Source organism: Ciconia boyciana, chromosome 5 (genome assembly GCF_034638445.1).
Source record: "Ciconia boyciana chromosome 5, ASM3463844v1, whole genome shotgun sequence".
Taxonomy (NCBI): Eukaryota; Metazoa; Chordata; class Aves; order Ciconiiformes; family Ciconiidae; genus Ciconia; species Ciconia boyciana.
In genome coordinates, this window is record NC_132938.1 from 81,277,452 (window position 1) to 81,297,723 (window position 20,272).

Consider the following 20,272-nt stretch of genomic DNA (forward strand, 5'->3'; position numbering starts at 1 on the left):
GCGTCCCGTCAGATCTCGGAAGGAAGGCTGGTCACCCACCCGGAGAGCAGCCTCCCATCCCGCGTTGGAGAATTTGTATTGGCAACTATGTGAAACATGGATTGCGTGGCCCAGACTAATAGAAGGTAATATTTTTCCAGATACAACCATTGAAAGAGAACATCTACAATATTGCGATTTAGAAAGAACTTAATAATAATGAGAATTACTAGGAAAGACATACAACTTGGGGGGGGGGTGGGGTGGTTGTTTGGTTTTTCAAACAAACCCCAAATAGTGGTTTGATTCTGCACAGCTCTGGGCCATTGCAAAACCTCCTGCATTAAGCACAGGGCTAGATTTTCTTTTTTGTTGTTGTTGTTTGTTTCATTTATTTTTCTTAATTATGCAAATCTACTTCCCACACAGCCGCATTTTAAACTGAAACACAACTCCCTAATATTTTCATGGCATAAATTATATACGCAGAGAAAGGCAACAAATAAAGTTTTGTATACATTAAAAATTAAGACATATTGTAGACTTAAGACCCTTTTCTCCAAGTACTGGTAGTGAGCAGAAGAGTCATGCAGCTTATCAGTAAAACGAGTACATATTTTTGCCATTTTTCTTCAGTGCTCATTTTAAGTTGGTTTTTTTTTAATGTCTGTGTTCTCAGTCCACAACTTGCTAGTTCTTGCACAGAGACTGGGAAAAATTATTATTATTTTTTTTTAAACAGCATTCTTACACAACACGTTGAACCTTCAGCAAAGGAAACACAGAGCTAGCACTAAAGTTTGCTCAGCTAAAAGATGGATATATCAAAATAATAAAAAAATAAAAGGAAAAAAGCTCTGCTAATAAAAAGAAACCTTTCCTCATTTGGGACACACACATTTAGCTTTTAAAAACTGAAAATTCATAAATACGGTCATTGTATAACTTTAGAGAATTAAGGCTTCTAAAAACTTCAGTTCCAAAATAACCTCTCTGCATCAGTATTAAGAATAAAATATTTTCCATTTTAGGTTGTGCTTGCTTTTTTTTTTTTTTTAAAGACTTCTCTTAGTTCCATAGAATTTTGTCACATAATATTACATACTGAAGGGGAGTGTTAGAACTGCTTATTGAGGTTTTAAGTAGTTGTTAGACTAAGTTACAGCGATAAAATTCGATTACTGCTCTGATTCATTACTACTTTACATGGGGTGGTTGGCTCATTTCACCTTTTTTTCATGCTTAATGTGGCCATTTCTTCTATACTTGCCATTTGGTATCCCGTTCTGGTAATGTCCATTAACAGCACTATGTTCGTCATTTGACCAAAGATGTTTGCTTTGTTTGCGGATAAATTTTGTTATCCTGGCCAAAATATAATAAAGTAAGGCAGCACCCACTAGTACAACAAAGGCAATATCCAGTAAGAAATACTGATATAAAGAAATGCTGTAAACAGCAGCACGTAGATGTTGGGCTCCGTTGTGACGGAGGATGTAATTAATCCAGTATACAGTCCGGTTAACAGGATGACCAGGTTGGTCTTTGTGAATCTCAGACAGCCTCTGGGCCCGCTGCCGGTAGCTGTGGGGAAGAAAAAGAAAGGAAAGGGAAGAGAGGAAAAACCATCGTCAGCGCTCTGAGCAATGCAAGCCTGCAAACATGTAAATATACTTAAGCCTCTTCAGATCAAACAGCGTATTACCGCAGGACTCTTGCAACCACCAGCATACAGAGGGCTGGACATGGCAGATAATCTGTCTTTAAATCAATCCTTACAGGTCATTGATGAAGAATGACTAGAAAAGCAGACCCATGTGTGACTAAAGGCAGAAATCCACCCTCCAGCAAAGTTACGAAGAGCCAAGCTGACCTGCTGCCAGAGGGGAATCTTATCTAATCCAGAATGAATCCTTTCAAGTGAGGCACATTTGCCCTTCCCACTGTATAAGTGGCAATATACCCTGTCTAACACACCACTTATTTAAATTATTGTGCAACTGAATTACTAGAGAAGCACAGAACAAAGGCAAGAAACTCGGTTTTGATTGCGCAATAGACTATTTCTGCTTGGGTCCAGAGTTCAGCCTAAAACTTCTTATTTTTCCAGCAGCCGATCATGTCAAATCCCTTCTCTCCCCCCTCACGGCAGCTGCAGGGTCAAGAGGTTATTTCTGCAGGACTTGCCTTTCTACTAAGGATAACTGCACAAGGGAAAGGTGATGCAACTGATGTTATCAAGATCTCTTGAGTGACATTCCCCTTTGCTGCAGTTCTGCTGCTTGCTCCTTACAGGTTTCTCCTTTCCCAAGGCAAGCACTGCTTAAAGACTTGGCTCCCATGAAAGCAAGAAGCATCGTCAGCACCGTACTCCAAACCTGCGGTTAGCCCGATACAATAAACCGCCAGCTAACCCGTTATTATTTTTAATCTGGCGATGGTCTGAGCATCACAGATGTTTAAAACAGAACAGTTCGGAACAAACTTGTAAAGTGACTCTCCTCGGACTTTAATATCCCTGAGCAAATTTGTTTGCTGGAATTAGAAAGAGTTAGGAAATCCAGTTCATGGGTTTTTACTTATTCCACCTGAGTAACAAAAGAAGTTACAAAAAACAGACTAGAGTTCTCATTCATAATAGTTTGTTAGAATATTGTCACTGCAACAAATACAAGTGGCCTTCCTGACCTTAAGAGAGGCCAGAACAGGAAAATAATATATTTTATTCTTAAATCATATCATGGGACTTTAGAAAAGAGTCACTCTTTTTGAGTAGCTATTTTTAGCTACAATCCAAACATGCCACCCTACAATCGTATAGGTGTATTTTGCTCCAGGCCCCTTAGGCAGCACAACAGACAGACCGCTAAATCTGGAGTAATCAAGACACACACACAGAGACGCTGGTCTGCAACAAGGAATAAGTCAGGACACGTTTGTTTCTATAACTTTTCTGCCCTTCACATGGCAACTGTCACACAAGGCAAATGAGACAATTGAGTTTTGCTATGCTGAGCAACGAGCTTAGCACCTACACAGAAACCTGATCAATTGAGTAATCTCGTGAAATGAGACAGTCATCCAAAGACTTGCCCCAACTGTACACACAAATAAATCCCAACATGTCTTTTTTTCCCTTGCACAAAGGTTCTATATATGCATATTTATCTCATAACAATAACATAAAATAAAAGCAAGAAACAATCGCTCATTCCATACCTGGGATCATTAATAACTTTTACTAGGGCTTCATACAACTCGCTCTCAGTGACGGTCTTCCAGTTCAACAGTATCCCCATGCCTTTAGCCTGCACACGAGTCATAGTATCGTAATGGTCTCCAAAAAGGGGAATCCCCACCACCGGGACCCCATGGTACATGGTTTCAAAAATGCTGTTCAAACCTCCGTGACTAAGAAAAGCCTTAATGTTAGAGTGACCTGAAAACAGAAGAGGCATGAAGATAATTAAAAAAACACGCCCAAAACCAAAAAAACACAAAGCAAACCAGAAACATTTACATCTCCTTAATGTAAAGTTATTGAAGCAACCAGGTACAACACATTTGTCACCATGTTTCTATGGCTGCAATTCAGGAAGGCAAAAATGAACGCAACTTGTTCTCAAGTTCTCCTCCTTAAACCCACTCTGCTGAAATTTTGCGTGTATTAGATTATTTCCTTATACACTAAGAGAGAGGGAATGCCAATGCAAAGAAAATTCTCATGTATACGAGTTGTGTAAAATTATTAATGGAGTAATTAATATACATTGCTTACTCCCGAGTAGCTGCAGGTGGTGACTACAACCAGTTTAACAGTACAAATAAGCCAGGGAGAGAGCATTTTTCCTCGTTATTCATATGAAATACAAGCTATTTAATGACAGAACAACCGATGTTACATTCTCTCTAAAGCTTCACGTGCCTTACTTCAGGCTAGCAAGATCTGACAGTAACAACCACCTTATGCAATGGAAAAATGAGACTGCCTCAGAGCAATTTAGTAACCAAAACACATCTACCTGGTTTAAAAGTCATTTGCCTAATCACTAATTATGAGAAATACTCCAGCTGACATGCACTCACACTGATGCACACACATGCTTAATGCATTCCTCAGCACCCATCGTAGCACTGGAGCTGTTTTGTGAACACACAAACATCCAGCTATCCCAGAGACAACCATAAATATTCTGTGGCCCTTTGAATCTGCAATGTATTCAGCCACCCTTTGACAGGGAAGGAAGGAAGGAAGGAAAAATAAAATACGTAGACTCTAACACAGTCTTTACCAAAAGATGGAAGAATATCAGGTTTCATCTCTGCACCTGAGAACCTGGAGTACCTCAGGTTAGTTCAACAGAAAGGTTATTATCAGCTTGCAACACACGCCCAAGTTCTGTTAGAGCCTTCTTTGGAGAAAAAGAAATGCGTATATATAGAGCAGTACGTACAGACCCCTAAGACTTGTTTTGATGCAATGTGAACAAATTTTGTATGCTTAGTTTTAATGACTCTTCCATGAAGAGACCAGTGAACACCATACCATGCCTTTTCATAACAGCAAAATTAACAGTTACAGTCATCAGTTCCCTAAAATAGCAGGTTCAAGAAAATCCCTACTTATTTATCTTTATTATTCCCCACCCCCCCAAACTGTATAGCTCCCATGGTACAGAAGACACTTGTCAAAAATTTTTCCCATTTATTAGGCCAAATAGTCTTTGGAATAACTATGTCCTTCTCCACACAATTAATTTAAGGAAAAAAATGAGTTAGTACCAGGGAAAGATAATTAACATCAGAAAGGTGTTTGATTTCATCATCTTGAAATTCCGACAAATTCTATATTCTTGTTCTATGACTTCCATTACAGAAATTATCCTAGATTTATAATGACTGTTAGTTCATTCAGTAGAATATTGTTGAAAGAGCAACCTGAACTCGAGTGAGAATAAGCGATATAGGATCAAAACAGATACTCACCAAGGAGGTCATTTTGTGGTAACCATTCTATAAGCTTCGTATTGTTGCCTAAATTCCTTGGTTTGTTTCCTGAAAACCTAAAACAATAAAATCAAATGGAAGCTGAGTTATCAAGACCTCCAAAATCGATAAACCAGAGAATCAAACCAAATGATCCATGGGCCCTAAGGAGATCTCCAGTTACATGGGGATACTGTTTACTCACTGTTACAAGAAAACAAAATAGTCTCAACCAAAATGCTGTAAATAGCTAATAACTTCCAACTTCATGTTTTCATCATTCAGTTTCCTCACAATCTGGCTTGAAATGCAATGTTTTCTCCTAACATAATGACAATGTAGTTCCTTCTCAAAGCATATATAACCCTTACCACTGTGACTAGCAGGAGGTTTTATAACCTCTCTATGGCTCCCAGTCCATTGCTTTACTGAAAACTCTGGCTGGTACTAGATAAATAACTCCACCAAGAACATCCCATCAGCACACAAATAATAATCGCTACCATCAACATAAGGCATTCCCTTTCGGTTGCCCAGTTTCCTGTAGCTCTTGATAACTGACACCGTCTTCTTTTAAAAGGAGTTACCAATGCCAGGAAGGGAAAGGCTGACAGCTCAGTCTATGAAGCAAGAAGGTATTGATAAAAAATCTGGGATCAGACTGTGAAACAAGGGTATTTTTCTTACTTGCTCAACTGCCTGAAACCCAATGGCAACATCTTGCTCACCTGAGGCTGCTGGAAAAAAGTTTAGCCCATAGAATATGTTAGCCCATAAAAAGTTTAGCCCTCAAAGTACAAATTGATTTACATATTAATGTTATATGCAGTTAATATAGAAAGCTAAATATACTCTAAACAGAAAAGAAAGGGCGAAAAAACTACCAGTGACTACTAGAGGATAGAACTAGTTTGTGACAGCTCCATCCAACAACTTAAAGATATGCTGGTTATTAGAGAGCATTAGAAATATAACTTCATGAAGAATCACCTACATATTGCCAATTAAGCAAGCCACACATCTTTACAACTGGCTTGTACATTCTATACGTTGAAAAAAGCCTACATTATTTATGCTAACTTACATAAAAGCAAATAAATGATGTTACTGGTTTTCATTCTAACTAGTACTCCACAATCAGAAGCATATAAAGAACTACAAATATTTTCTTGACTCGGCATTGTGACAGAAGACTGCCAAGCAGTACTACCTTTCTCATTTTCAGAAATACCTAGTATCAAAACCACGTGCGTCCAACAGAGACCATAGGTCAATGATCCGAAGAACCAAAAAAAAAAAATCAAAGTAAAGTTGGACTCATAATTTCTTATTTAGGTATTTTATTATGAATCTCAAATTCCCACTGGGGTGACTAAAAGCCACTTGCTCAGCTGTCTCAAAGACCATGACTTACACCTAGTCCCAGGGACATCTTCCCATGCCACAAATCATGATGGAAAGAAACAGCAGGTGGGTTCCCTTATCCAAAAAGCCATTCGGCAGGTAATAGATTGCAGATAACAAAACCAGAACAAAACAAAACACATAAAAAAGCACTGGTAAGGAAATACTAGTGAGGAAAATTAAAAATGTTAAAGAAGGCTTCAACTGAAATTGTTGCTTTTGCATTAAAAAAAGTTATCCCCAAGAAAAAAACATTAAAATGTATTTATTTACTCCAGAAAGTGGATACATCCTACAGAAAAACATTCCAGGGAAAACACAATAAAAGGATAAAATGAAAGAAAAGCAGTAAGATCAACTGGGACTAATAATTAATTACAAGCCAAGCACTGTTGCCGGCTTCATAAGAAACAAACATACAGCAGCTCTACCCCAAACAAAAACTGATGAGATCTTTACTACAACTACAAAAGGTTCTGTGCCGTGGCCTGAAGAATTTCCATTTTCCTGTTCATTAGTGGGGTTCACTATTCCAATTACACACAGCAGTGAAATCGGCCCCTAAGAGATGGTAGGGAACGGGATGCTAAATAGACTGATAATACAACTCTGAAAGTGCAGCAAGGACAGCAGTCAAATTCTAAGACACTGATTATTTGGAAACCAATGGTTCACATGAACTCCTCTGAATTACATTCCAGAGCGACACTCCACATGAAGCAGAGCTGACTAAACAGTTCTTGGATTTTTACAGTAAGTTTAGAGAGCCACTCAAGATGTTTTTAGAGCCAAGAAAGCTTATTACTGCTTTTTACTCCTGCAGATTTTTCTTCCTCCAATTTTTCACTGATAAAGACAAGTGAGAAGAGCAATTATGAAAGCCTACATTTACAGATAAAAGAGGAGAAGGAGCCCAAAAAAAAGAGAGAAAAAAGAATAAAGGTAAAGAAGAAAGAAAACCTAGGATTAAATCAGCAGGATATCATTCTTGCTCCCTACAGTGGCTTCTTTATCAGAAATGATGACAGTATGTCACAACTGTTATAACCTCAGACTCTCTTTTCACTGTCCCCAGTCCTTTTAGGATATAAACTCAGCACAGGGTGTATAACCTATGCCTTATTCTGCCACAAAATCATTGTTCCTCCTTATTATCAGGGGACTGCAACATTTCCACAAAGAGCGTCTTTCAAAAGAGTCAGGTCCTCTGTGCCACCCAGACTGTCTCAATTTCAGCTTCTGCAACTCTAGATCAAGATGGCACAATAGGAAATGAGCGTGCTTCAGAGCACCCCGAGTACATGGATCATTGCACTTACCTCCAAATAACTCTCTGAGGCAGCCTCGCCAGAGCATGTGCTAACTTATTTGCTATATCTTCTGACAGGTATTTCACTCCAGCTCCAAATGAGACAAGGACAAAGCCATTTTCATTAGCACCATTCACCCAGGTTTGGAGATCCTGTTAAAGTGAAAATGTATACTGAGCACTGTAGAAGCATAGGTAAACCACAGGAACAGATTAAATTCCTTAGGAAGAACTGTTGTTGGTCCTGATGTTACTTCACAAGCCAAGTTTCAAAAGTCATAAACATTTTAGAAGCTATTGAGTACAATGACACTATTCAGAATCCACAGTACAGGCTATGAACAGCAAAATTCTTCCGGGTTTGTTTTAGCTTCTGTATTAACAACCAGTTTCATGAGACAATTTGTCCTTTCTTAACTAATCACACACTAACTTGACACACATTCACACGTTAATCCATTACATCTTAACTCAGCAAAATATAAATAGATCCATCTCGTAGTATCAGCCTGGAAGTACAGCAGAGGAAATGCATGAGTGAAGTCTGGGACTCAACCGTGTGATTTCTAGCCTTAAAGAAAGTAAGAGTACTTCAAAAGGGTTGGTTTTCTTTCTTTTATATAAAAATAATAAACACAACCTGAAAGAAGCCCAGAGCTTCAAAAAACACCTTCAGTTTCCACTGCTCCAGTATTCCAAGGAGCAGGGAACAATATTGCATCTGTATGGCAAGTACAGGGTGGATGTCCCTCTTTCTTGGACCTATATACTTTATCTTATTTAGACCTAACCACGTGCCTCTTCCACAGCAAATTACCAGTGTTACATTAAATATACGCAAGTGCAACGAAGGCCAAAGCCCTTTACATCCTTAAGCTCATCCTCCGCCTGTAATTACTCTGAAATCCAGTCCCTTGCAACGCAATTTTTGCTGACTCTCTTGATTCAAGGGCTGCCTCAACTTAGGCAAGGAAGGCGACGATGCCAAAAGCAGAGGTCTGCAGTACTGCACTGCACAGTAGTACTCCGAAAGCAGAACCAACATCAGTCTCCTGGGGGTAACCTGACAGCCACGCCGCGAGATTTAAGTTCAGAGGCAGCAGCTTTTACGGCAGGGTACTCTGCGACGCTTCTTCTGCAGCAGGGTCAGGTCCCCTGCCTTCTGCGGCACAGGGCCTTGGGGCTCTCTCCAAGAGATGCTCAGCCCACATGTGGTCACTGGCAGGAGCACCCTGTCCACAGCCACGGCTGGTCCGGGGTTTTGTGGCACTAAACACCTCGGTGCCTTGGGTCAGCCACAGGTGATTCTTTCACAGCTCGTGCTTTGGGCAAGTCCCAGTTAAGCTGCAAAGCAGACCACAACTTCCAAACCCCGGGGCTGGTGGAAATGGGGTTTGCGCCGTTGATGACAAGGCAAGCTGGCAGATACCACTACCGACCGCCACCAGGACAGCAGGGCTCTGCAGGGTCGGAGAAAAAACCATCCTAGCATATGAGTGAGCAGAGCTGCCAGCTAAACAAGTCTCAGACACAGGAACAATATCATTTGGCTTCGGGGGGGGAAATGGAGGGGGGAGGGGTAAAAGCCTCAGTGTACCCTTTGCTTTTGGAAACTTAGATTTAAATTCTATTTTTCCAATGCAACTGTTGGCAGTGGGAACTACAAAATTATACCACTGACACAGAGATATGTCAGTCTGCCGAAGAATAACTTACATTTCCCAGGATATGGTTTAATTCTGATCTCACCAAATTTAAGCGTAAGTCTACTGAACACCAGTACAGCAATAGGAAATGAGTAAAAGGAAAATTAAGAGCCCCGTTCACAATGCGCCTCTTGTCCTGGTAATAAATAGCAGGCCAGACAGTAATAGAGTAACGCTGTGCTATCGTATCCGAGCACAAAACCACAAAAACCAGCAGGCATAACAAAGAACTGCACTTTACACTGGGGGTTGTACACTAGTGTCTGCTATGCAGCAAAAAAGGGATTTCCATTTTCTCTAGAATCCACACTTCATTTTTCTTCATTCTTTTCCAGTGCACTTTCTTTTCTATTTTTTTTTCCCTATGTCTGTGGAGGGAGGGGGAAGAAGGGAAAGGAGGGGAAGTGTCAGCAACCTGCCTCGAAGCTGAATCATTTATTATGGGCTGAACTTCTGACATGAAAGTTTCCAAGCAGTTTTGTGATTTACTTGAAGTTTGTCCTTGAATTTTACTTAAGGACCTAAGGCGTGCTGCAAATGTAATTGTATTATAGTCACTTAGTGGTTCAACTAGTTACATCTTGAACTATTTCCTATCTGTCCTTTAAAGCTAAATAGAAAGTAACCTTTTGTGGTCTCTAGGACAAACCATTCTGAAAAGCAATCAAGTACCATGCTGTAAAAGACAACTCTCTGCCCATTTGTGACATCCGACCAAGTTATATTCTGAGAGCTGAAGTCACCTGTTACAAGGTGGTTTTCTTCTGACAACTGGAAGAAGCCCAGCGTTCACAGGCTCTGGTCTTCACAGGGCACTCACCCACCCTGATACCTGCTGGAGGAGCAGAAACCTGGAGTTTTCTGGAGTGCCTTCTTGATGACAACTCCACAACACAGCTGCTCAAGAAGCCAACAAGGGGAGACACTCTGCTGGATTTCATACATACAAACAAGGAAGAGCTTGTCTGGGATGCAAAGGTCAGGGGCAGCCTTGGCTGCAGTGACCATGAGATGGAGGAGTTCAGGATACTGAGAGGACAAGGAAGACAACAGCAGCATCTCCTGGACTTCAAGAGAACTGACTCTGGCCTCTTCAGAGACCTGCTGGAAGAATCCCGTGGGATACAGCCCTGGAGAGAAGAGGGGTTCAAGAGAGCTGATTGATATTCAAGTATCACCTCCTCCAAGCTCAGGCATGGTGCATGCTGATGAGCAGGAAGTTAAGCAAAGGTGGCAGGAGGATGAATAAAGGACTCGTGGCAAGACTCAGACGTAAAAAGGAAGCATACATGAGGTAGAAACAGGGACAGGTGGCCTGGGAGGAATATACAGGCACTGCCTGAGCTTGCAGGGATGGCTTTTGGAATGCCAAAGCCCATTTACCCTTGAATCTGGTAAGGGACATGAAGGGCAGCAAGGTACATGAGCAGCAAAAGGAAGACCAGGGGAAGCGTGGGCCCACTGCTGAATGGGACAAGGGACCTGGTGATAAAAGATACGCTAAAGGCCAAGGTACTTCCTGCTTTTTTCATCTCAGTCCTTACCGGTAAGGCTGGCCTTCAGCAATTCCAGGTGTCTCAGACGAGAGAAAAAGTCTGGAGCAAGGAAGACGTACCCTGAGTGGAAGATCAGGCTAGGCTACTCTCAAATGAATTGGACATACACAAGTACACAGGACCTGACAGGATGCACCCAGAAGTGCCAGCAAGCAACCAGGAGCTGGGCAATGTCACTGCAAGGCCACTCTTGATTATCTTTGAAAAATCCAGGAAACTGGAGGAGATTCCTGTGGACTGGAGGGGAAGGAAGAAAAATAATCACCGGCATTTTCATGAAGGAGGATCCAGGGAGTGGGCTGCTCAGGACCCACCTTGATCCTTGGAAGGTGCTGGAGCAAATAATCCTGGAGGTCATTTCCAAATATACTAAGGACAACATGAATGGAGCAGTCAGCATGGATTTATGGAGGGGGAAAAAAGTCAGCTTGATCAACCTGATAGCCTTCTACAGTGAGAAAACCAGCTCAGTGAATGAGGCGAGAGCAGTGAATGTTACTTACCTTGACCTGAGTAAGGCTTTCAGCACTGCCTCCCACCACAGCCTCACAGACAAGCTGATGAGGTACCGGCCACACAAATGGACAGTGAGCTGGGACTGAAAACTGGCTAAACTACGGGGCCCACACAGTTGTGATCAGTGGCACAAAGTCCAGCTGGAGGCACGTTGCTTTTTAATAAGGACGAAAACATGATAGCTGGTGCTACTGCTCAAGTATTTCTCATTCAGTATCGGGAAGTCCTACTCGTGCCTACTTATGCTTGGTCAGGCACATGGTTTCTGCTGCTAGAGATCAGTCTGTTCTACCTGAGGAATGGCTCCCAAGGCTACTGCTCCTCTGTGCTTAATTAGAAACTCTGTGAGACTTCACAACTCTGATGTATTCACATAATAAGAATTATACATCATTATCCAAACACAGAGGAGGTATAAAATATTTCCTATAATGGAATTTCTAAAATAACATTCAAAAATCCCCATGCATAATAACAAATAGCTATTAAGTACTTAGAATTTTATGTAGAGGAAAAAAAAGAAAGGAACTTTACTATGTACCATGGAATTAGTCACCCTACAAACAGGCTTTTGCATTTTATTGTTGTGCAATAGCAAAGCAACCTGCTTCGCATTATTATGGCTGATTTCATAGCCAAACCTGCGTAAGCTTCCCTTTGAAGGTAATCCCACTGCTTCAGTGCAACATCACATGTACAAAGGGGAACTGAAAATCTTGACAGGCAAGACAAGATCCTGCCATCAGGCTCAAAAGTGAAATTTGTTTGCCACATTATATGGGATTACATAAAAAAATAAAACTCAACAGAATACAAACTGTTTTATTTTGTATGAACTGAAGCTTATCATCTGAGTGCTCCCTCTCCTGGCTCACTTCCTAGGTGTGTGGCAACACAAATGAACACTCGCAAGCTCTCAAACGGGGATCCAAGCAACAGAAGTTTGCATGGAAAGACTTTAACTTCAGAAATCAGGCTTCCCCTACAGACAGGTCCATACAAGGAAGAGACAAGTGAAGTGAGGTTTGCTATGCTCCGAGTTGGTCAGATGCAAATCAACTCTGATCCAACAGGCAGCGACTTAGCTCAGACAGAACAACAGCCTGCCTACACAGCTGCCACAGGCTTCCAGACCAGAGCTGGATGATGCCTGGCCAACCCAAATCAGAAGCAAAGGACCTTGAAGTTGTCCTCAGGGTTTCTTTTAGGATGCTAAATTAAAATAATACAATTTTGATTCTTCACACAGTCAGGGTTAAAACTGTCCTGTGCCAACCTCGAGAAGATCCAGAAGAGTTTCAACTCAGCTCGGTGTATTTTGACATCAACTGAAAGGTTCTCTTGTTCCCCACTCAAATTTGTCCTAATTTTACCTAAGCTTTACATCACACTGGTAGTAAGAGGAATTGCTTGCCTGTCTTCTGATCTGCAGCCCCTTTCCAATCCGCTTCCCCAGAGGGGTGCTGGAGATCACTACCGCGCATGGGCTGCAGAAAATGGACTACAAACTTGTCAGGACAAGGGTTCTCCTTGCATACATCTGTGTAATTCCTGGCATAACACAGCCTTAATTAAATGGGATCACTAAGCATTGCTAAAAATGCAAGAGTTGAGTAAAAATCAGGAAATGAAAAATGGGGGACTTACACTGCCTCCTTGTCGAGCTCCCCGAGTTCGTGACCTGGAGGAGTCCATCATTCTCAGGTTCCTTTAACTTCTTACAATTATTCCTCCTGACAGCTTTTTAGTATAGACTTTCTAAACTGAAGATCTAGTGAAACTGAATCCAAGTGAGCGGTGTTCATAGGTCTTCGGTTGCAAGATAGATCTGAATGTCCCGGTACAATTGGCTGGGCCATGGCACAAAGGCTCAGTATTTTCTTGTACTTTCCCTGTTCTTGATGTGGCATACAAGGTATAGAAGTGATACAGTAGATAAAAAGCATGCTATGATCTTGGCACATGAAAGAGACCAAACACTTCACCAGCATTATTACTATGGCTATGTACATCACTTAATTGGCACATATACATTGCTAACGTTTACTTTAGGAAGCACACCGCAGTGCCTATGATGCAGGACAAGCAGTGCAAAATACAAGCTTTGAGCGATTCTCACAAAAAACGAATCGTGGAAGAGAACACACTGATGCCACAGGACAATTTTGTTTGCCTACAATTTCAGCATATCTAGCCACTATAGCCTTTAGTCACCTTCCAACCTTGCCATTCATTAAGGGCCATATTAGCCCTAACACCCCAAGTATCAGTCTCAATGAAACCACCACTCCAACACCGTACACCAAGAAGTTTCACAGACACCTAGGCTCACCCCCTATGAACTCACCCCTTTCTTTTTCTTAAATCCACTTACACTTTTGACCTCCAGCACATTCTGCCTTCCCGATCTAATTACGCAGAGTATGAAAACGCACTGAGTCAGGATGAGTCATTAGAGCTGCCTTCATTAAAAGCAGCGTTCCCTGTTTGGGCAGCATTTTACAGCTCCTCGCTTGCAGCAGGAAAGCGACCTCCTTTTGCCCAGTTTAAAGGATGTTCAGGTTCCCTGTAAATTCAGTGCGATTTTTTTAATGTAAGGAAAGGATACTTAATATTTGAAATGAAAACTTTTGAGGCCTAAGCCTACAGTAAAGGTCTGGGGAGGGGGGTTATTACATGACAAGCTGCATTATTGAGTCTTCCTCAAACTCTTCTTCAAACTTCAACTGAACACAGAAGTGAGAAGGAAACACCTTTGACTTTTGCAGTTAATTCAGACTTTACATACACATCGTAGTGACAAGCGCTTCTTTAAATGGTGATCTCTTTCAGTGACTGTAACAGAGCACCTGATCACTTTTTTTCCCCCAAATATAAGTATTTTCAGGTTTTGTTGTGTAGAAAGAAACACTCTTGCCTCAATTACTTGAATCACAGAATGCTTTGGATTGGAAGGGACCTTTACAGGTCATCTAGTCCAACCCCCCTGCAAGAGCAGGGACATCTTTATCTAGATCAGGTTGCTTAGAGCCTCGTCCAACCTGACCTTGAATGTTTCCAGGGATGGGGCCTCCACTACCTCTCCAGGCAACCTGTGCTGGTGTCTCACCACCCTCATTGTAAAAAATTTCTTTCTTGAATCCAGTCTAAATCTGCCCTCCCTTAGTTTAAAACCATTGCTCCTCGTCCTAGCATAGCCAGCAGACAACATTTGCTTTGCTGAGGCTACCCTGCAAACTTGACAAACTGACCAGAAGCTTAGAAACAGACCTGGCTTCCCCCTTCTAAACTAGGAATCAAACCTCAAACAATTATAACCCCCAAACCTTGATGAACTTGAAAGCAAAATTTTCAACGGAATTTAAAAAAAAACTTAAATCAGGCACTCACGTAACTTGTAGTTGAGGAAGCATTTAAAATGTAGTAGTTGTTCTTTGTAAAGTCACACTGAAAACAAGGTGATATTAATGAAGTATTATGCTGGATACAGAGGTGCATACCAGGAATTTCCAGAAATTTTAAGACACTTAAACACAGCTTAAAAGTCTGGGATTGGAGAAGTATTCACAAAAGTGACTTGAGGGAGCCTGGAGAAAACAGCCTCTCTCAACAGTCAGTGGAGAGGCTCATCCAAAGGATAAACCTGAGCACCTACAGCTAGACACATCACACCTCTTCTTGCCCACACCCGTCCCCTCAGCAGGCACTCGTACTGTGCCTGGCGTGTCAGATGAGGTTAGCCCGTGTGAAAGACAGAAAACCTGTCAAGTCTACTATAGCACATGTTCAGTTTCTGAACTGGATTGTGAACTACATTTTCTAACTGAATTTTGGTTTTCATCCAGTTATAGCTTTATATACATCCCCAACAAAGTAACACCTAATACATACATTAATGAATTACCATTTTCACTTAAGTCATTTAAAGAAAAAAATCAATGCATGCTAAGGTATGAAATGCTTAAGGGAGCCCCAATTACAACACTGTGCCAAACCCTGTCAGGTCTCTGCCTGTTTTCATGTGCAAATGCATGTTCTTTGGGCAAAATAGTAGAAGAGTAAGAGACTGAAATGATAAACTTTATTTTGAAGCTCCCTACCTGTTCATTCAAATCTCTAGTTTCACTTATGTTGACTGACTGATCCTGGCACACCAAGTCCCAGAGGAGGTACCGATTCATCTTCGATCATATTCCACATCAAATGCGCTTTCTAAACGCTTTTAATAAATGATAATTAAACACATAGAGGTCTCAGAGAGGTATGGCACTTGCACAGATCAAGCAAAGGCAGTCAGACAGCTCCTACTCCCTTCCTTCCCTGGGCAGGGAGCTTTCACATGGTAGCAGACTGGCCTTGTGGCCATTTTGCCCCCCCTCAGAAGTTGCATGCTTGCTTTTAGAACACTGCCTTGAGCGTGTCACATACACTGTTCAAAGGCTGCCTAAGCAGGCTTCTCCTTTTTCAACATGGGTAATATTTATTGCAGTCTGAGCTTTGCACAGTGGCAGACACTACAACCTTGCCTTGTTCTCCTTTGCGAGTTTGGTTGCCTGTAAGTAACGATTTCTGTGTGACACTACGTTACTGAAGAGTGAAGGTTTTTGAGTATGTACCAGCTTTTTACTGAGGTTCTCCCTGTGCTTGCATAGGGAGAATAAGCACTTATTGATCTATGCTGTACTATAGGTGCGTGGGGGGGGAGGGAGAGGAATAAAAAAAACATAAATCTTTTTACCATTCTCAGACAGGAATGCTATTGTGCTGACCCTACTATGTGAGCTTTGTTCTGTTTGATTTTCTAATTAGCTATTCTTAGCAGGCTTAGATGCTAAATGCACAGCTGTGACTATAGAGTGAGGACCCAGCTGGCAGTAACCAGTGGTGCCTAATACTGAGCTTTGTTTCAGATAAACAAAGTACACAAATACAAACATAACCGGGTTTAATATCCGAAGCTTTCCCTGTTCAGCTGCTCGATTCAAATGTGCAATAGCACAAATGTCTGTTCTTTGAATATGGTTGCAAACCACCATTCCCCAATGGAGAGCACAGGCATACTATGCAACTTCTACGACAAAATGCTGCTTAGAGTAGACAAAACCAGATCTATTTCAAAATAAATAAATAAGCAGCCACATGAAGTGATCTTTAGAAAGGAGATCCCCAATGATAAACAAACAGAAAGGTACACAGACCATTTTTATTAGTGTCCTAACTTTCCTGGCATCTTCTAAACAGCGCTTCTCTCGTGAAATATTTAAATGATATAGTAATATGTTTTTAACCTCATTTCAAATTTTACTAAAAAACATTTCAGCACAGGCAGCTAAAGGTCATACAGATGCCATTATATGACCTTCACTATCACTGAACAAACAGGGTCCTATCATATAATCTGAAAGTGATAAGACAACATGTCAGTCTACAGCAAACCCAGAGAAACGCCATCACTTTAGGCAAAGTATGCTGTTTGTATTTACTTGCCATGAATCTGTAAATCAGTTTACAACCAAAAATAGGGTTTCTTTTAATTTGCTCTAATGAGCAAAGGACACGGGACACGACGGTGAACACGCAACTGCACCGAGCAGAGGATGGCTCGCACCTCCCTGACTCAACACATCCAGCTGCCTTCTGCTGGCTCAGCCGAACATCTCCGCATCGGCTAGCGTGTGTCGCACTCTGAAGGTTATTTTTCCCCTAACTAAATTCCTGCCTTTTAAAAGCGATGGCCACGAGGCAAACGCGCTCGCCCCATTTTATCAGGGTTTGTTCCTTTTCATATCATCAGGCTCAGTCAGTTCAATTGACAGCAGCCACACTGCTCCCAACCAGGACAAGATCCTTCCCCACCCCATTTCCCTCTGGATTAATTGCAAGTTAAGTGTTCTCTTTCCTCAGGCACAAGTTGCTGTCGGCCACCAACCTCCTCTCTGTTGCGAACTTGTAACTAAATGTATTTTTTTCTGGTCTCTCCCCCTCTCCTCTCCATTTATTCTGCTGTCTGAAGTCAAACTGAAACTTCTAAAAATGAAACAGAAAAGGTGGGGTTTTTGTAAAGTCTGTGTAAATTTATATCCTGTCTCCCCTAGATATATGGATGTTGGCTGACCTGCACCATATACTATTAAGATGCTGATAAACCTCATTCTATTAATGAGATCTACCAGACACAAAGTCCATGCAGTTAATATTCACATTATTTTTTCATATTTTGTAGTTCGTATTAGCATAGAGTAAGATAATTCCAAAAACAATAGTTTGTAGAAATTTAGAAGCAGCATACTCAGATTATGGCATTAGACCAAATTCCTCTATTTTCTTGCTGGTTAAAGCCATGCTAACACGCTCAGTTGGGAAACAAACTGTAAGATCAGACTTTTCTATTAGGATCCCAAGCACTACTAAGTGCTCTGTCATCACATATTAATCTAACAATGCTGTTGATAAAGTGCTTCTTCAATAATATTAGACACAGATTCAGCCCCACTGAAATACAGACTTTTTCCCTTTATGTTTCTCACTAATTATTTGGTACATATATACACACTGCATATTTGGCTTATCAAAATGCACTGGGGGAAAAAAAAGTCTTTAAAGCCTTATCAAGCTTTTCAATGTCTAAGATGTTGCATTTTCTTGTCCCTGACCTCGATTGCCTTCTCCCATTTAACCAATACCGACAGAATGTTTTTAAGTCCATTTAACTTTAAAGAGGAATGAAATTCAGACTCAAACGCAGGCAAGGAATACAGTACCGCAAGCATTTGTCTTTTCTCCCGTATCTCAGCCCTCTCTAGAGTTACAGGCGTATCCAATGAAGCCTCCAAGAACACAGTCTACCTAAAACTAGAGGTCAACCAGAAAACTGCCGCGCAAGTACTTCCCTGATGCAACACTCTCCGTCAAAAATCCATTACTCACCGGACCTTTGGCAAGCGCCCTAGGAAAGCAACTTTGCCTTTCAAATGAATGGAAGGTAGTCGAAAATAAGAAGCTTGCCCTTCAAGAGAGGTTATTAAAATCACTGCATAGAGTAGCAGGTGCAGCAGAGGTACCCTCAAATCCAGGATTCGAATTAAAAACCTTGTTGGCATTACCCCAGAGGCAATATTCTGTTAAAAAAATACCAAAAAAGAAAAACCATTCATGTTCCCAAGGGTGATACCCCATCCTATAACTTGCAAGCATACATAGAAAAGTTTACGATTATTAAATGTAAATGCAAACCAAGGTTTTGCCAGTCCTCCTACAGTTTCAGGAGCTGCGTATGTAGTAGAGAAGCTGTACAAGTAACAATTAAGAAAAGACAGTTTTTAAGTATGGAGACTGTTTTTACTTACTCTGTCTATAGAACATTGGGTCAAATTAAATTGCAGTAAGAAGGAAACTGAAAAGAAGCCAAATTTTAAATCCAGACCTCTGCATTATAGATACCGACATATAGCCCCATCCATAAATCCACATTATAAACTAATTTAGGTGAGAGATTTTGTCTTTTATTGTTCCAGTATGACACCTGCGCTCTGTGGATGGTAGGAGATATAATTCTAACTGCAGCTTTGATTTAATAACGGCAAGTTCTTCTTCATCTCCTCTTCAGATTAAATAGCTTTTCTTTCTCCCTGGAACTTACCTCCTCCCTTCTCTCTCTTTTAATATTTATAAATATAGATATACACACATGCATATATATATGTGCCTGTATGTATACACACATAAATATATACACACATAATATACATATATTTTAATATAATATTTATGTATTTTAAACAGGCCATCAGTCATCAGCCCTTCTTTAAGAAGCTTAAGATCAGCTGGCTTCTGTGTTTAAGTGATACGATCTCACATCCTTCAATAAAACCTCCCTAATCTCCTCTTCTGCTCCTCCACTTGGTTGGGGTGACCAGAATTCCACTCAGAAACTCTTAGGAAGGCCCCATCTATGCCCATTCCCTCCCACCACCTTTTGCAAGAAGCACGAAGAGAGACCAAGCCCCACAGCGGCACTCGCTGACCAACTCCCCATTTTCACCTCTTACAGGGCCCCTGCTCCTGCCAGGTCTGGATGCAGGGGCAGGGCTGCCAGCACAGCACTTAGGCAGGATGAATCCCCTCCACCTCCCCAGGCCAGGGTTATCGGACCCCGGCACAGCACGCTGCCCTGCAACATCCCCCGGGCAGGCTGCGCACAGCCTGGGCAAACTCCGGGAGATGCAACGGAGCTACAACCAGCAGCAAACTGCAGGTGAAAGTTAATACTCAACGACAGAGGTGTATTGCTGCGTTAAAAATTAATTCTACTCAGAAGTTCGAAAAAAACCAAACAAAAAAATAAAAACATTAGGACAATATTGTTAACAAAACTTCTGTTCAAGGTGCTGCTGTGACCTACAACAAGCTTGCTGTCAGGATATGGAAGACAACTTTACTTCAGGTCATCTGTCAAGTACATCCACTGAACCTGGGCACTGAAAAAATTACTGTACACCAGGTTTCAGCCAAACACGAATTGACTCCCTGACACTATGATTCCCTTGAAGGCAAGCTTTTAATGAGACTGGCATTATTTGGAAGACAGATGCTTTTTTAGGCAGAGAAGCTGATGATACATTACTGATTTTCCCAGCACTCTTCAAAAGGTCAGGTAAGAGGTGTGTGAAGCCACACCACGGAAGAGGTTACGTACCACCTGCTCTCAGCCACCAACACTGGACAGGGAGCCAGGCGTGGGACTGTCCCTTCTCCTCCCCATCCGTCATGTTCCACTCTTCCTCAGAAGCCTCCATCCTCTCCCGGTGGCCCCTGCC

At 41.5% G+C, this 20,272-nt stretch overlaps 1 protein-coding gene across 1 annotated transcript in view; it reads right to left on the reverse strand.

Moving 5' to 3' along the window:
• Positions 1–537: 537 nt before the first annotated feature.
• Positions 538–20,272, reverse strand: part of UGT8 (UDP glycosyltransferase 8) — a 47,673-nt gene continuing 27,938 nt past the window's right edge. Inside the window, exons 3-6 of the mRNA XM_072862286.1 lie at positions 7,689–7,831; positions 4,966–5,042; positions 3,199–3,418; positions 538–1,563 (exon numbers count right to left, since the gene is read on the reverse strand). Coding sequence (XP_072718387.1) covers positions 1,200–1,563; positions 3,199–3,418; positions 4,966–5,042; positions 7,689–7,831 — 804 coding nt within the window. The 3' untranslated portion in view covers positions 538–1,199. The remainder of the gene's footprint in view (positions 1,564–3,198; positions 3,419–4,965; positions 5,043–7,688; positions 7,832–20,272) is intronic.